The sequence below is a fragment of the Erigeron canadensis genome, chromosome 8, assembly GCF_010389155.1.
Source record: "Erigeron canadensis isolate Cc75 chromosome 8, C_canadensis_v1, whole genome shotgun sequence".
Lineage (NCBI taxonomy): Eukaryota > Viridiplantae > Streptophyta > Magnoliopsida > Asterales > Asteraceae > Erigeron > Erigeron canadensis.
The window spans coordinates 42,190,323-42,207,789 of NC_057768.1; the positions used below are offsets into that span (position 1 = coordinate 42,190,323).

The 17,467-nt window shown below is 33.6% G+C and overlaps 3 protein-coding genes across 3 annotated transcripts; 2 read left to right on the forward strand and 1 right to left on the reverse strand.

The window, feature by feature from the left end:
* Positions 1-2,603: 2,603 nt before the first annotated feature.
* LOC122580635 (F-box/kelch-repeat protein At3g23880-like) lies at positions 2,604-4,007 on the forward strand. The gene has a single exon (XM_043752904.1). It carries the CDS (start codon positions 2,607-2,609, stop codon positions 3,786-3,788), a length of 1,182 nt encoding a protein of 393 aa, XP_043608839.1. The 5' UTR covers positions 2,604-2,606; the 3' UTR covers positions 3,789-4,007.
* Positions 4,008-5,946: 1,939 nt separating this feature from the next.
* Positions 5,947-8,604, reverse strand: LOC122610894 (protein LAZ1-like). The gene is made up of 8 exons (XM_043783850.1): positions 8,404-8,604; positions 8,180-8,236; positions 7,630-7,738; positions 7,267-7,451; positions 7,095-7,183; positions 6,752-7,013; positions 6,400-6,651; positions 5,947-6,305 (listed from the first exon to the last, which is right to left on the reverse strand). Exons 1-8 carry the CDS (start codon positions 8,602-8,604, stop codon positions 5,967-5,969), a joined length of 1,494 nt encoding a protein of 497 aa, XP_043639785.1. The 3' UTR covers positions 5,947-5,966.
* Positions 8,605-9,895: 1,291 nt separating this feature from the next.
* On the forward strand, positions 9,896-16,231 carry LOC122611287 (transcription factor 25 homolog). The gene is made up of 4 exons (XM_043784289.1): positions 9,896-10,196; positions 11,093-11,610; positions 13,895-14,800; positions 15,715-16,231. The coding sequence occupies exons 1-4, from the start codon at positions 10,029-10,031 to the stop codon at positions 15,983-15,985; spliced, it is 1,863 nt and encodes a 620-aa protein (XP_043640224.1). The 5' UTR covers positions 9,896-10,028; the 3' UTR covers positions 15,986-16,231.
* Positions 16,232-17,467: the final 1,236 nt, after the last annotated feature.

Here is a 17,467-nt window from a genome sequence, read left to right on the forward strand (position 1 = left end):
AAATTAGTTAGATAGATTGTGAAAGAATTGAGTTATTGAACACATAAAGATAAATATGTTGAATTATGTATAGGTGGTGAAGATCAATTTGTGGAGTCTAATAACCATACATTGTCAAATAGCCAAAATCAAGGTGAGTACATATGTATGTGTCCATAGTTGTGATATGAAGGGCATAGATGAATAAATTTATGTCCCAATTGTATGTTGAATTGAGTAAGATTAGTAGATGATGGTATACCTACTAGCATACCTTGGTTTTGTGTAAGACTAGTAGATGATGAGGTACCTACTAGCATATATCCTTGGCCAAGTAGAAGTAACATGATCATGATTTGTTTGTTGTTGTTTTAATTGTTAAGTGAATGGCTTAAATTGTTATATGCACTTGGTTTTGTATAGTTAGATATTTATCATATTCATATGTATTCACTAAGCAAATTGCTTATATTTTAATTGTTTAAATTTTCTTATAGGTAGTGGTAGTAGCAAGGAAAAGGAGGTGATCAAGTGAAGTTAAAGTTGGAGTTTGTAGAATATTGGCTTGAAGGTGGGCAACTTGGGTAATTGTTGATAGACTATCCCTAATAACTATGATGGCTAGTGATACAATGTTCTTTTGGTTTAACTTATGTTAGGATAAAATTTCTGGAATTTGATTTGCAAATGGGTCGCATGGTGTTTAAAGGTTGACATGATCGTTTTGCTTTGAAAGATCGTTTTGGGCGAATGACCCGTTTGGTCGTTTTAATGTATATTTCAATGGTTAAGGTTTTGGATCTATCAATTATGTTGTAATATATGATTTTACTCATTTTGGTGTTTTGGTTTAAAGAATTTGTAGCATGAAAAGTGAAATATTGATTTTTGGCTAAAATGGAATTGTGCAGGTCAGACCATAAATTTACGGTCCCTGACCATAAATTTACGACCCATTAATTTACATGGGACCGTAAATTTACAGCCCCGGGCTATAAATTTGCGGTCCTTGCAATTTTGAGTTGTTTTCAAACAGGGACGAAAAAAATCTAAGAGCAAATTACGGTGCAAATTTTACGGCTAGTTGTAATTGAGCCGTAAATTTACAGTCCTGGACCATAAATTTACGGCCAGCACAAAAAAAAATAAAAATAAAAATTTATGACTTTTAGTTCAATGAGTTTGGTTCTTACAGTATCTCTGTCCCTATTTCTATCTATAACTAAGAGAGGATAGTCCAAGTCCTATGTGGTTACCCTTTTGTCATAACAACTAAGCATTTTGCATACATGTCATTTTTCTATACATTTTCAATTGTCTTTCTCAATTTATATTTCAACTCATATCCTAAACATCATCAATTATTTTTCTCAATTTATATTCCAACTCATATAATCATCATCAAAAGGTTTCGTCGTTATATTTATAAAAGCTTTAATATTCTATATATTAAAACTAATATTAGTTAACATATATACTCATAAATTATAATTTTATTATTTGTATCAGTTGTAATCTTATTATTAATATCAGTTAACATATATACTCATAAGTTATAATTTTATTATTTGTATCAGTTGTAATCTTATTATTATTATTATTTTAATATTATCATAAACTATGAATATAAATGTAATTATCTATACTACATTCTAACAAGAATAGCTCCCTTGTTAAAAGTTACATAGGTGAAAATGTCTAAATTACCCCCCACAAAAAAGTTTCTCATTTTCATTTGTAGCCAATCACACACACGTATCTCTCTTTCAATATATTTCTCCCTCGCTCTCTTTCTTTCATTTGCACTCTGTTAGTGGTATCCGCTGCAACGCGCGGGTACCTCGCTAGTTATATCATATATATTTATAAATTATAATTTTCTTATTTGTATCATTTGTAATCGGACTATTTTTTTATATATCTATATTATCTTATAAAGCATTTTGCCCTTTTTGAAAATCTCAATTCATGATTTGAAGTACCTAAAATACCCCTTTTCTTTATTTAAAAATTTAAACATCCTTAGCTAATATACCTATAATACCTTTAAATCTCAACCATTTATTTTCTTCTCTCTTCAAATCTCAACCACTCACTTTTTTTTTCTTTCTCATCCATAAATCATTTTTTCCTCTAATTCATTCAAAAATTTTTATCTCAAAAACCATATATCGATAAATTATAAAAATTGTATGGGTGTTCTTAAAATTTCATGTTATTTCATTAGAGATATCATTCGATATACTTTCGACGAATTTTTAAATGCGAAGGCGGAATCCGTACGAATAAAGCATTTGGCTATCACATTATATGACTTATCACCTATCAGCCCTACCATCTCACCTCCGTAATGCGCCGGCACTTTCCCTTATATATTTATAAATATAATTATCAGTTAATTTTAATTTATGTTTTTAGTATATAGATAAAATTCTTTGGTTGGATCATCGAGGCGAGCCTTCAAATATCTGTACGTGTCATCACCATGCTGGTACTGATTGTGCGTACCAAAACGTACGTCATGCGGAACCGACTTCGTCTCCTCTGTTTTTTTCAGAAATATCTATACAAACTTCATATCCACAAACTCACCATTTTTTTCAAAAGAAAAATAAAGAATAATAATAATGTCAGATAACTTACCTCACGACCTACACATCCAAATCCTGAAACATCTCCCTCTTATTTCCATTCTCAGATTCCGTACGGTTTGCAAATCTTGGAACTCCCTTATCACAACCCATCATTTCATGCTTGCTCACATCCAAACCAACAGGCACAAATCTCTAATTATCAGATTTTTTGATAGAACTCATAAAACAGAACAATATATTCTAGGAAAAGATGACCAAACCTTTGGTTCACATTTTAGTAACATTAAATTCCCATGCATAAGTAGCACAAATGCTTATCATAGGAATAGGATTGTTGGCTATTCTAATGGTGTGTTTTGTTTAACTGATGATTTATTTGACTCTATGCATATGGTTGCTCTTTGGAATCCCTCTATACGAAAATCGGTTAAAGTTACGGTTAAGAAATATGAACAGGGTTCGCCTTATAATATGATGACTGTATTAGGATTTGGTGTTTGTCCCATGACTAGTGATCCTAAGGTTGTTAAAATTGTGTATTTGAATGATTTTTCGATACCAAGTTCAATAAGGGTTAGAGAGTTACCATTTGTAGAGGTTTTTTCGGTTAGTTTAGGTTGTTGGAGAATGCCTTTTGGTGATGGTAGTTATCCACGTAGCACAATTTTAGTATCATGGTCTCAGGTTTGTTATAATGGGATTATACATTGGGTTGCTTGTGACAAGGGACATGACTCAAGTCACCTGATCAATGAGGTGCGGTTTTGTAGTATGATATTGTCGTTTGATTTGGTAAGTGAGTTGTTTGTTGAGATGATGTTGCCAGATGCTTTAACTTGTCAGAATGTGTTGAATTTGTCGATTACTGAGAGAAAAGGGTGTCTTGCTATGATGGTGTATAATTTGGAGAAAGGGATGGAATCGTGTGGTGTGTGGGTTATGAGGGAGTACGGTGTAATTGGATCATGGGAAAGGATGTGTGTTGTGCGATTACCTGGTTTGTTGAGGAGGAGTGTAGGGTTTAGGGTGAATGGGGATGTGGTATTGGCATTGAAAAACAACGAGTTGGTTTTTGTTGATTGTGATGGGAATGTTAAGAGCCTTGGGATCTATGGTAATATACGGTCATTCTTCCTTGGAACGTACATGGAATCCTTAACGTTGATCAATCAGATGGATGGACAAATATATTGTAATAATGAAGACGAGCATTAGCAGGATTTATCCTGACTGTTATGTACATTTGGAAGTATCGGGATGCACACCATGGCGGAGAATGTTAGCTTTGTTTGAGACCATAAAGAAGAGATTGTTTTTGTTCATAACCTTCTATGTTCTGCACACTTGGATATCACTTCGATACACATTTATATTTTGGTTTCATTTCCCATATTATAAAGACATAATTTTTTTTTTTTTTTTTATCAAGTGTAGTGTAACAGATATATTAAATCCAGGCATCTAAATCTAAATATATACTATAAGACAGTTGAATTAATGACTAATTAATCAATCACATCGTTCGATTTCATCAAATTGACTTTTGATGATGTCATCATTTAGATAAACTACAAATTAAAAATCTTAATAATCATTATCCAAATATATTATTATATTAATATTTATATTAATTTGTAGAAAAGTCTCATTAATTTACATATTTTTTTTACATCAATAATTTACACTTTTTAGCCCTGAATACTTAATTTATATTTATTTTTAGTCATCAATTTAAGAAATTTTTTTAAAATTTACAATCATTTAATTAAATAAATTTTTTTTAACATATATATAAAATATTTTCTACAAAAAAATATTTATTTGAAAACCTAATGACTTATTAACAAATATTAGAAGAGTCCTAATTGTTATAAAAAATATAAAAACAATCCTAATTGTTATCATATTATCATAGAACAAGTGATTAAAAATAAACATATGCGTGTTATGAACGCGCATCATGATTAAATACATATACTTGAATGTCAAGTTCGGGATCACAAATATGTTTATATTTCAATTCTTAATTATTTTTCCTAATAATATTACATTATGAGTACATCTGTTTCAAAATATATTATAATGGAGAAATTATTATATATAGCATGTGCCTTGTGAAATGACTACGACAAACAATTCCATCAATATGTCTAGGCTAATCATGACAGTGAGGAACCTATAATTATTGTACTACAACTTGCAAAGTATAACACTTAAAACGGTTTTTTTTTTAAATTGTAAGCTTTTGTGACTTAAATGTATGAAGATCTAATATTGTTAATATCACACTGGACACGGGTCTAAAATCTAGTTGTATGAAGATCTACTATGTTGTATATATACTTCATTTCCTCGATCAGTGTATGGATCTCTCTGTTCTGGTGCTGCTTTTGTTGTATGGTCACTGCCCATTGTTCTTAATCTTTTGTTTAGCTTCTATGCTTTGCAAGCGGCTTGGTTGGAATTATTGTTCGTGATGTTCAAATTTACTTGGAAGCATATTGACGCCCATAAAAAAATGTATAATCATATAATCTTGACAAGACTTGCAAGATGCCTCCATTATTAAAATAAAATGGACCCCTTGGTTCCATCACTGCCATTAGTGTTGGAGGTTCTCGTCCAAGATATCGATATATAATTAGGCTTACATGTTGATCAACATGTCTTGCAGAAGTAACAAACGACTCTTAGGAGTGGCAATGTTGGGTGATTTACTAAAAGAATAAGACGCTACATAGACAACAAGCATACTACGGGTGGTTGAAATATACTGTAGATGTTATACTTGACCCGTTAGCCTTGTTTTCTAACTTCTACAAGTAGGAAGCCTTCATCAGTCGACTCTGATTGTTTATAATGGATACCTCCAGAACAACCAATCGGGTATTCAACACAACGCTCAATCACTTAAAGTTGGATTGTGCAAATGGAACTCAGACCAAATAGATCAGTATAATATATATCCAATTGAACACCTGCAAAATTTCTAGAAATGTTGTTAGGATCCAGCAGCCTACATTTTTGCATCTTGACACAAAACTCAACTCCAAACCATCTTCCAATTGATCACAATTTACGACAAAAGTCAAAAGAATAATATTGGTCTGCAAATAGTAGCAATCAAGTCCCCCGAGACCTCAAGATATACAATACTGTCAGTTTACTCTATCTCAACCCTGAATGAAAAAACATAATTAACAAGCTACATGCCTTTTGAGTGCCATCATCACCAAAATATACGAACAAAGGGAGCTTTACCAGTGCAGAAGATAAACCTCTGATAATCAGCTCTCCTCTAGTTCATGTTTTATGAAGATCAAAAGGTTGCATATCGCTAGAAGTGTTTTTCCAAAACTTGTTACAGGGTCGTTTTCCAGCTAATTAACGCAACTAGTCCTTAGTAACCCACCTACTTCCATGAACCTGGTACCTACCAAACCCCAGGCTTTGGTCAATGATACTTTCACCAACATTTTCTACACTTGTATAACTTCGGCGATGCCTCTTTTTCTTATTCTCCCCACTGTCACTAAAACTTCCATTTAGAAGGGGATCATCTATTCCACGTATTACTCTGCGTTCTTTGATGCAACTGTCATCCCTTGTATGATCCTTATCCGTCTTTTTGATGTTTTCAGAGATTTTGTGCAGTCTTTCATTGAACTTTGTAATCCCCTTCTCTACAGGTACAACAGCTTGGTTCATTGTGAATCTCAAATCACTAACAATCTGTATCAAACAGTTAAAACACAATATTGTCAACTAATAATGGAGATAATGGCAAGAAAATAACTTTTTTCTTAATTATGTTAACAAAGCTTACATATTCACCACCACCAATAAAAACATCGCGCACACTTTCTCTGATGGCGGTTTTGTTCTTCACATTGGCATCAGGTTGTGGGAGACGTAACTTTGTGGGCCGCTCACTGTCCCTAACCTCATCAGGGTCTAAAGGACAGTCAGAAGATGCATAATCTCCAAGAACCGAAAAATCGCCCATAAAAAAGTCTCCCATTGACTTGTATGGTTCTGAGGGAAACACATATATATGAACCATAGAAGCAATCCCCATCTGCTCTAGAATAAATACGAATACATGTTAAACTTCAAAACAACATGAGAAAAAAATTTCTTATACACGAATTGTAAGTAGACCCAAATGACGAAATTACCTCGATACAAATAATAAAATCCTGAATGCTTGATTTAAATTGCAAATCTTGGGGATCTGGACTTCTGATCAACTTAAAAGAACAAAGAAGGGCAATGGCCACACCTTGCCACCAAGTTAGAAATACAATTGACTTAAATGTTAGAAACTTGGCCAGTGGATGGATATGTGACAGCTCATACTTTGTGATTTCATAAAACTGAACTAAGCAATATAAAGCCCATGTTTGACTAAAATTAATAACAACAGCCATGTAAGGGTACCTACATGGATTAGCAAGAAAATTAGTCTAACACTCGAGTCTTACCAAAAAAAGAGAATAAGATTATCAACTGCTGTCTCACCCACAATCCCATCTGAAGTCTCCTTCACAATATACGTCAAAGGCTTCAAGAAAGACAGCTAAAACAGATGTAACAGCCTTTATAATCATCTGTTATCGACATTAATTTGTTTCATACAGATAATAGAATCAATAACCGCTATATAACATTTCTTGCTGATGAGAAAACTCACATATTGTACGATTCCAGCTTTCATTATTTGATAAACTCTCTGACCAAGTGGCCATGGCTGTAAAAATAAATTCATTGGGAAAATATGTTTAATGATTCCCTTTTCGGATTTCTGGTCCAGCAAGGGGTTTTTTAGACCTGCACGCCCTTCCCTCTCCATGAAGTTAATTGCCCTCTTCTCACCCCCTTGCAAGACAGGAACGGAAAATTTGTCATTTCCTTAAATTACTAGTTGAAATTACTTGCTTTGTTCCCTTGGTCCAAGCTTATTTTGCCAACAGTAATGAAACAAAAGTCCCCATTTCATATTCATAAATTTTGTTTCTTAGGGAACACACCCATGTTTAAGATGGCACATACATACCCAAGCAGGCAATAAGATATCTCCCAAAGCAATACATTGCAAAAGCTTCATAGCAATCACGCAGTATCTCAACTTGAACACTAATTGCTGGATTCAATAGCGACACAAACTGCACAAGGGTAATGACATGACTTCTATTCAAAGAAAACATTGCGTATAAAATCTAAATTTGCTTCTATTCGTTAGCTAAAATCTGGCTATTTCGATAATCCAAAGCATTAATATAGACCTTCAACATCTATACCATCATCTCTTTACCAATCCAAAATGCCAGTACATGAATCAAAAACACGGGCAAATGAAATAACATCTGCGTCCACGTCTTTATTATATTCTTTCGAACCATCTACCAGTTGATATATATAAAACCTTATTAGGTGCGCTAGTTAGTTTGTTAATCAAATCTACCATAAATGCATTATAAAAGTGCCATATAATTAACTGACTGCAAATTTAGTGTTTCCAGTAATACAAATGAATACCGATCTAGATGGTAGTTAGCAGTGCAATGCAGATCGCTAAACCAAAAGCAACGGAAGTCGTCACTTACAGATTCAACGGCATAACTCGGTACCATGAGTACGATACCTAGCAAAAACTTCTGCTCCTGTACGTTAGCAAAAAAAAAATAAAAAAAATCAAATTAACTTACTTTCGGCATATTATCCTCCTTTGACTTTAAGCATATATACCAGATTTCGGCTGATGTGTGTAACAACTTGTATGGCATAGGCAAAAAAATAATATAGACAACGAGACATAATACGTACGTACCTCAGGGTTCTTGTAAGCAGAAAGATGTTGGAATAAGAGGAAAATGGAAAGAGTGAGACTGATAAAAACAAAGAAAGCTGCTACAAAGGCTGTCCATGCAAATTGTGATGTTGATGTTGATGAAAAATCATCATATCTTAGAATAATAAGGCTCATCAAATTATTTACAATATCTTGTTCCCCTCCTCGTATCTTCCTCATCGATTATACTTATTGGATGATTTGAGTGATGGATGGATGAATTTTATTATTATTATTATTAGTAGTAGTAGTACTTTTTTGTATGCAAATTATATCAAAAGCCTCATCGATTGCTTAATTAAATAGCTACTCGGGTTTGGTTAGAATTAGAAAACGGTTATTTGATCCATTATTAGCAGAATCGAAGATTATTACACAATTAATAAAATGTCATCTATCGTATAACTCCGATCCCCATCCCAAAATATGACTTTTGAATATTATTATTAGCATTTCCTTTTAATAACTTGCGGATAGTACGTGTGTTTGAGAAGAAAAGAGTATTATACCGGAAAAAAAAATAAACATGCAAGTAGGGATTTTGCAATTGACCCGATAACTCGTGACCCGTATTGACCCGCCCGACAGGGTATTAGGCCGGGTCACGGTTCTTGTTTTGGTGTAATTCCGGGTTTCGGATCGGGCCGGGTCGGACCCGTTGTTTTTGACGCGTGAATGAACAAAAGTCTCTTAAGCCCGAGAAACAAATCGAAACATGACCGAATTCAGCCAAGACCGAACCGCCTAAAAGGGTAACGGTCAGGTCACGGTTCCTGTTTCGTTGCATATGCGGGTCACGGGTTTATACGTATCGGGCCGGTTTTGGACATGTACACATCCCTATATGGTGAGCATCTTGACAATCGTTTTTGAATTTTATAAGGATGTCTATGAATAGTTGGTGTTAGTTACACATGATTAATAGCGCAATGCGGTCGGTGATGGCCGAAATGACAGTCTAGTGGTAATTTCGACGACTATTTGTGGTGGTGGCGGTGTCGAGTGGTGTAGGGTTGATGTAAATGTGATATTGAAAATATTTTAACAGATAAAAGCTTAAAGTGTAAATTGGTAAGATAAAGATTTAAGGTGTAAATGTATAGGCAAGTTAGGGTTTTTGTTAAATGTATTTTGATTTTAAAAAATGGATATTTTTGTATGTATTCATGTCCAATTTACATAAATTTTGTGTTACTTAAAATTGGAAAATGAATAATTCTTGTAACAAAATAGCCTAAAAATCCTCCTAACACTTTAAGAAAGTGACATGCGGTATCTACTAATTCTCTTTCCTAATATTGTCCTTTTATTTTTTCACATATCATAATCCAATAATGAGAATTTTTATTTTATTAAGAAAATTAATCATTTTCCGTATTTGGACAAATTTAAAGAAACATAATATTTACTTGAAAATATTAATAACTAACAGCCCCTCATATTCCTCGCCTGTAACAAAATTTGTAAGAAAAATAAAAAAAAAAGAAGGCCTAAAATTCACACATTGAGCTTAAACATACACATATACATATACTCGTAATCTGCAGCAGTGAATCAGAATCAAAATCAATAAGAATTAGTTAAAAATAAAATTTAATTGAAAGATGTCAGCTAGAGCCTTGAAGAAAGCCCTAAAAGAACAAGAATCATCATCAGCAGCAGCTGACACCAATTTGCCAAAAACCGATGATGAGTCTGAGTCCGAGTCTGAATCGCCCACTCGCCCTTTTACTAATCCTTTTGATCTTCTTAACGATTCAGACCAACAACAGGTCCCAATCTTTTTTTCTTATTTCTTTAAAATAATTAACCATAGAGTATTATTCTTTTTACTAGTTACTGAATCTTTTTAATTAATAGGGTTAGCTTATTACTAATTGTTGTACCCTATTTACTTACTTAGTTGTTTTTCTTTTTCTTTTTTTTTTGAGCGACTGCTTAGTTAATTAATATGGTTACTTAGTTAATATTTTTTTTTATAATATTGATCTATTTTTTGGATAGGTTTGTTATTTGTTGTTATATCTGCTACTCTTTGTTTTTATGTATTAGTATTATCATGTCTGACTTTAATGATGTGTGAGCGAGAAGTGCAACGTCCGCAGTTTACCACAAATACTAATATCGGTATGCAAAGAAACAAATTTTATGTTCAATTTAGTTGCTGTATCAGGTTGTTAGTAGCTTATTGTCTGATTAGAATAAACGTAAATACGTTTTTAGGTTTTCATGAATAATTTTTAGGAAAAATTATACATAACGCTAGCAGTATATAAAGTTTCTAGTTTTAAGGGTAAATGATGGTTAATTGAGTGTAAGTGTAAAGCTAAGGTTATAAGTATAAGTATGCTTTTAAGTTTTTTGCCTTTGCGGTATGCCAGTAGGTAACTTGGGTAACATTGGCACATTGCAGAAAGTATGTTTATCCTTAGTTTTTGAGATATTAGTCACTGCCTTTTTTGATGAAGATTCTTATAGCTGATGATCATCTTAGTCCCTTATCGTAGGATATAGAAACCACTGTCTAATCTTGAACATAAAATAACGTAACTATGCTGGCTACATGAGATATAATCTGTAACAACATTGTCCTACACGGTCATTGGTGCCGGACAGAAGTAGCTATATTCTTATGATTTTTTTTTTAAAATTAAATTCTTAATTGCAGGAGGATGACTCTAGTGATGTCGATACAGCTGCTACTACAGTAAAAACTGAAGTGAATGCTAAGAAAAGTACTGCTACCCTTGTCACGTCGACAAGTAAGAAATCAAAGAAAAAGAACAAGAAGAAAAATAAAGAGGTAGCTTCTAGTACGGATGACACAAACTCCTTGGACCACATATTAGAAGAGTTATCTATAGTAGTTAATTCATCTGCTAATCAAAGCCAACCTTCCGAAAAGAAATCAGAAAATGGGAAAGTATGCAAAACAAACATATTGCAAATGGATCCAAGGTTTCTTAATGGAGAAAATGAGCTCCGGAGGATATTTGGTTCAAAAGTTGTTGGTTCGATTGAAAAAAATAATCAACCTGGAAGTTCTAGACAGGGTCGCCAAGGGAGACGTGTTAGCCACACCCATAAGAAGTCAATTCTTGTTTCTCCTTCTGACCATTGGCCTCGGTGGGATGGCTCTCTTTCCATGGAGCTTATCGAAACCAAAAATGGATGCAACTACTTCAAGTAAGTTGTATGTGCAATAACTATCAGCTATTTTCAATGATATATGTATGCATGTTAATAAAGGCAGTGAAGATACATGGATATAGTTTTTCTATCTTTATAAAGGGAAAATACTTGTACCAATAATTCTGTTTAGCATTTAGGGCTACACTGACAGCAAACTACTTGTAAACAGACAGACTATTTAGCCTATCAACGTTAAGTTATCCAGCCTTCACATTATATAGATTATTTTAGCGTTCAATACAGACTAAGTCGAAACAGACAACTTGCTAACAAAATATAGTACTTATATTATAAAGAAGAAATGATAGAGTAATACTATTGGAATTAAATAAAAAATAAGTATTAGCGATGAGAGCTTATTGCCTTTCTTTCTTTAAGCACTTACTTTGCCTTATGTTGGATTTTCTTGAAAATTCTTGCTAGAGCTTATCTTGATTTTCTTTATCATATGCAAATTCATGAGTAACTGTAGCTTAACTTCATCGTCAAATATGTTTCTGTGTGTGTGTATTTGTTGCATTGCATTATATCAGTACTAGAGACAATTTAGTTTTTCCGTATATGCAAACCTACGTGAACCCACTATAATTTATTCAATGGGAGTTATATTTGTCATTTGGGGATCAACACCTGTCAACATGTCTTAAGATGATTCTTTTTACTATCATCCATAGAGTGAGGTTAAATGCGTAGGTTCTCTTACTTTATAACATTGATCCCCATTTTCATATCTGCACTTTCTTGGTCCTGTCTTTATTTGTTGTTGCACGAATCGAACGGGAGACACTATTGCCTCTCTTCTCTTCTTTTCTTTTTCATATATCATTTAAGGGACGCAGCACATGAAAAAGTTGAATGGCCAAATGGAGTTGGAGGTTAAAAGCTCTAACTTTGAAGTGTAAACATATTAACTAATTAACATGGTAAACGGTATCATGTATATCCCTCTTAGTGAATCTTAGTTTCTTTGAGGACAGGACAAACAAAGTTATGGCTGAGGACATGAGATCTGTTTATTCTTTCAGATGGATAAGTAAAGAACCCTCTGAGAGCAATCTGGACACAGATGGAGATAATTTATGGGAAATAGATGGAAAAGAAATAGTTATTTGCCAAGAGCCCAAGATACTTGTTTCACCATGAGTTGGATGACCATCTTACCTTGTGAGTTATGAGTTAGACCACGAGTCCACTAAAAATTATAATAACTTCTAGAAATCCTCTTTATTTGTAGTAATGTGTTACGATCCCACATCGACAAGTAAGGGATTGGTTGGGGGCTAATTTTTTGGTGTCCCCTCCTCTTTTGAGCTGGCTTTTTGGAGTGAGTTCTACACCTAGCTTATGGTTTGATGTGGGCCTAGTATGAGATAGGTTCATATCAATTGGTATCAGAGCTGGCTTTACCTTTTGAGGTTCCATCACTCGGATCGGTGGTCTATGGAGTGGTTGCTTGGACTTGAAAAAATAAGGGTGCCAATCATGACCAACATAGCTTCAAAGCGTGAGATATAATTACTATCCCATATCGGCCAAGTATGGGTTTGGTTCGGGGCTTATAAGTCTAGGTGTTCGCTTCTTCTTTGAGCTGGCTTTTTGGAGCGAGTTTTACACCTATCTTATAGCTGGATGCGGGGCTAGTGTGGGATGGGTTCGTATCGTAATGAAATTTAATATTACCATACTTTTGTTAGCATATTGTATAGACTGATTAATAAATTTATAATATTTCTAAGCAACAATAATTTCTAGCTAGCACCTAGTTCTTTGGATCTATGTTCTATTCCTTATTGTCTTCATCATAATTTTTTGGAGATGACTTCTTAAAGCCCTGGCTTTATACAGTGTGGGTAACCTGGAGAGGAAAATGCCCCAAATGATATGCCTAGCAGCTATGTCCTTTTAGAACCTATATACGTTTAATATTATGTCACTTTTAGATTTGACAGTAATATTAGAATTAGCCACTCGATTCTCCCATAATTTGTGTTGGTTGGAAGTTATATTATTGTTATTGTCATCTTTCATTTCTGTTATAATTATTGTTATTGTCATTGTCATTATTATCATTATTATTGTTATTATTATTATTGTTATTTGTTGTTGTTATTATTATTATTATTATTACTACTACTACTACTACAGTACTACTACTTATAATTATTTTGTATAAATACCTAAAAGCCTTTTATCGGGAGATATGAAAATAGTAACTTTAGGGTATCTTTAGAATTCCAATCATACTATCTGACCTTTATTTTGGTGTCACTTCAATTAGGTATGTGTGTTCACCTAGCTACAAGCTGGCTCAAAGACTTTTTGAAGAAGCTCAAGCAGACCATCAAAATGGAGTAGCCCGAATAGCACAGGTTCTGTTACATTATCCTTATCATATAGAGTCACTCCATACTCTAGCCAATTCCTTCAAAGTTACTGGTGAACTTCAAATGTCAGCAGATGCAATTGCAAAATCACTATATGCCTTTGAATGTGCATGGCATCCTTTGTTTAATCCTTTTGAGGGTAATTGTCGATTGAAGAATGAACATGAGATAAATAAGAAGCTATTCCCTATACTGTTTGCTTACATGAAAAACATGGATAAACGTGGCTGTCACCGATCTGCTCTTGAAATATGCAAACTATTAATCTCTCTAGACTCAGATGACCCAGTGGGTGCTTTGTTTTGCATTGATTATTTCTCATTGAGAGCAGGGGAGTACAAATGGTTAGAGCGGTTTTCTGAAGAATATAATAGTGATACTTCAATCTGGTTATATCCGAACTTTTCATATTCACTTGCAGTTTGTCGGTTTTATCTTGAACGTGAAGAGAACCTGAAAGAAACAGGGAAAGCTACTTCAAGTGATCTCTTGAAACAGGCATTAATGCTTCACCCTGCAGTTTTAAGGAAGTTGGTGGACAAAGTTCCTTTAAAAGAGCATGTTTGGTCAAAAATAATCAGCAGTAGTTTCTTCAGAACAGATGATACAGGAAGTGCATCGTTAAATCATCTGACTAGTATATATGTTGAAATGAGTTATATCGTATGGAGACTCCCTGAGCTGCATAACTTTCTAAAAGATACAGCATTATTGGTAATTGAAAAGATGGAAAATAGTCAAAGTGAAGCTAGGGATTGGGCATGTGTCAGAAAAGAAGCGTTTGCATCCAACAAGAACGAGTGAGTGTGCAGTCTTAAAAATTGAATTTCTAATTCTTGACTTCTGTTGTTGTCTTTGTCCCCAAATTAGATGCAGCAGTTTTTTTTATTTTTTATTTTGGTTGGGGGGGGGGGGGGGGGGGGGGGGTTAGAGGCAGCAGTTTCAACCTATTTACGTTGAAATGGGTTCAGTCGGGCTAAATTTTACCTCGTAAGTGGTCAAATGGGTAAAACTTTTAAAAATTGGTTAAATATGTAACAGATCAAATGAGTGGTATACTGGTATGTGACCTAAAAGTGTATTTAAATGCTTACGAGTAAACAACTAGATTAGATTATTGTAATTGTTAGTTTTCGTAATCATGTTTAACCCATCAATTATTCATAAAATATGAAAAAAAATAAAAAGGAACAAAAATAGTTTTCTTGGGTCAACCCACACTGCCTGTTTTGCCACCTTTACCCAAAACATATGATACATCTCTAAAAACTTACATTTGTGATGCTATATGATCAAAGACTCCAGATGAAGATTATGTCCTGGACCGAAAATCCTGTAACCGGAGAACCAAGCTATGACCAGTTTAGACCAATAGTGGTTATATCATGGGCAAATGCCTGTCTGTAGAGTTAAAAAGGCTGTTTTTCTGTTTCTTCCAGTCTGGATCTGGGACTAAACCAGTTCCTTCTTAAAAAAAAGAATACAAGTTTATAACATTTCCGTATACTCCTGTATTTATCTTTTTAAAATTTTAAAAACCATAAGTTTGTATTCAGTTTACAGTCCATTATGGTACCGAAACTGATTGAAACTTAACCAGTGTGATAGCCAGCCACCAGATCGGTTCAGTTACTGGTTTCATATATCTGTATTTTGGTCTGGTTCAGTCCGGTTTTGACTGATGAGCAGCCCTAAAGTGATGATTATGTTGCAGGTATTCAAAATTGGAGTTATCCGATTTCTCGGATACTATATCAACTATCCCAGAGAATTTGCGAAACTTTATGAATGATCCAAGAGCGGCAGAGATGCATAATGCTGCGGGTCACAACCAAGAAAATCGTGGTGGTGTTGCACGCGCTCCTCGGCAAGTTGAAAACCGAAATGCAATGGCGGTCCTGTTAGAGTCGATGCTTCCATGGGTTGATTATGGACCAAGAGAAAACGAGCAAGAAAATGGTATGGCACGAGACCATGAAGATTAAACATTCTCTTTTCAGAGTGTTACTATTACTGGTTGATAGTAACCTTTCTTTTGGTGAGATTATTGTCTTTTACAATGCAGTTTTACACCTCATTTTCGATGCATATGCACAAACATTCAGATTTTAAGGAGCTACCCTATGTATCCACTATTTCCTTAGCCATTTAGTTACTGTTTAATACTTTCAGATCTTTGTATTCACAAATTTCTCAGCAGGTTATGTTCAAAGATAACCACCTTTTTTCTATTTTGTTATTTCTTATTTGTGTAATTCTGCTTGATAAAATGTCAGATGTTTTTTCCACCACAAAAATCAGCATCTGACACACTATTGAGCTGGAATTTTTGTTTTAATCCTAACAATAGCATCATGTATACCAGAACCACCCAGCTGATTCCATACACATTCTCCATCTCATGACGGACTCATACCACTCTTGATCTTGCATCATCCCCACCCCAACACCCAACATCAGAGACCTCACCTCCTATTTGTTTGAATAAAAGTAAGTCTAATTGGTATATAACTAGTTTTTTTTTCCCAGGTGTTGCCCCGGGAGACATTACGTGACATATAAACATGTGGAGAATTATATAAAATGAAATTTTTGTGGGAAAAGTTAAAAAGTTATGTGATAACAAGTAAAGAAAAATGAAACGTTGGTGGCTGAAGTTAAAAGAATAAAAGTATAAAAGGTAAATAGAACAAAACTTTGTGTGAAAAGTAGAAAAAATAAAAGTGATGTGGCAAAAAGTAAAATGACGAAAACTTCGTAAATTTATGTGATAAAAAGTAAAGAGAATGAAACTTTCGTGACAAAAGTTAGAAAAACAAATGTATAAAAAGTAAATAACACAAAATTTTCGTGCAAGAAATAAAAGAAATAAAAGTTATGTGACAAAAAATAAAAGTTTAAAAGTTTCTGTGATAAAAAATAAAAAGAATGAATTTTCGTGGAAGAAATTAGAAAAATAAAAGTTTAAAAACTAAATAAAACAAAGCTTTCGTGCCAAAAATAAAAGAAATTAAATTTAAGTGAAATAAAGTTAAAAGTTAAAAGTTTCCGTCATAAAAAGTAAAAAAATGAAACTTTCGTGGCAAAAGTTAGAAAAACATATGTTTAAAAACTAAATAAAAGCAAACTTTTGTGCTAAAAGTAAAAGAAATTAAAGTTATGTGACAAAAGTTAAAAGGTTAAAGTTATGTGGCAAATATTAAGAAACCTAAAGTTAAAAGGTTAGAGTTAGCTGATAGGGACCATTGTTGTAACAAATTTAACGACAGGGACTATAATTGCAGGAAAAAATTAACAGCCGTTAGTTAATGAGAACCATTGCTACGACAAATTTAACGACAGGGACTAAAAGTATTGAAAATGTGTGACGCACGCAAACCGATTCATGCTTTTTAGTATATATAATAATGAATCATCAGGATACGAAGCACGTGCCATGAGAATTGAACTCAACACTTGCATAAAGC

Excerpts from the sequence above, each read along its gene's own strand:
- LOC122580635 (XM_043752904.1), top strand. The coding sequence starts at position 2,607 with ATGTCAGATAACTTACCTCACGACCTACACATCCAAATCCTGAAACAT.
- LOC122610894 (XM_043783850.1), bottom strand. The coding sequence starts at position 8,604 with ATGAGGAAGATACGAGGAGGGGAACAAGATATTGTAAATAATTTGATG. Across the intron at positions 7,739-8,179 it reads CGAGTTATGCCGTTGAATCT|TTTGTGTCGCTATTGAATCC; the intron begins GTAAGTGACGAC and ends ACCCTTGTGCAG. Across the intron at positions 6,306-6,399 it reads TTATTGGTGGTGGTGAATAT|ATTGTTAGTGATTTGAGATT; the intron begins GTAAGCTTTGTT and ends TGTTTGATACAG.
- LOC122611287 (XM_043784289.1), top strand. The coding sequence starts at position 10,029 with ATGTCAGCTAGAGCCTTGAAGAAAGCCCTAAAAGAACAAGAATCATCA. Across the intron at positions 10,197-11,092 it reads ACGATTCAGACCAACAACAG|GAGGATGACTCTAGTGATGT; the intron begins GTCCCAATCTTT and ends TCTTAATTGCAG. Across the intron at positions 11,611-13,894 it reads AATGGATGCAACTACTTCAA|GTATGTGTGTTCACCTAGCT; the intron begins GTAAGTTGTATG and ends CACTTCAATTAG.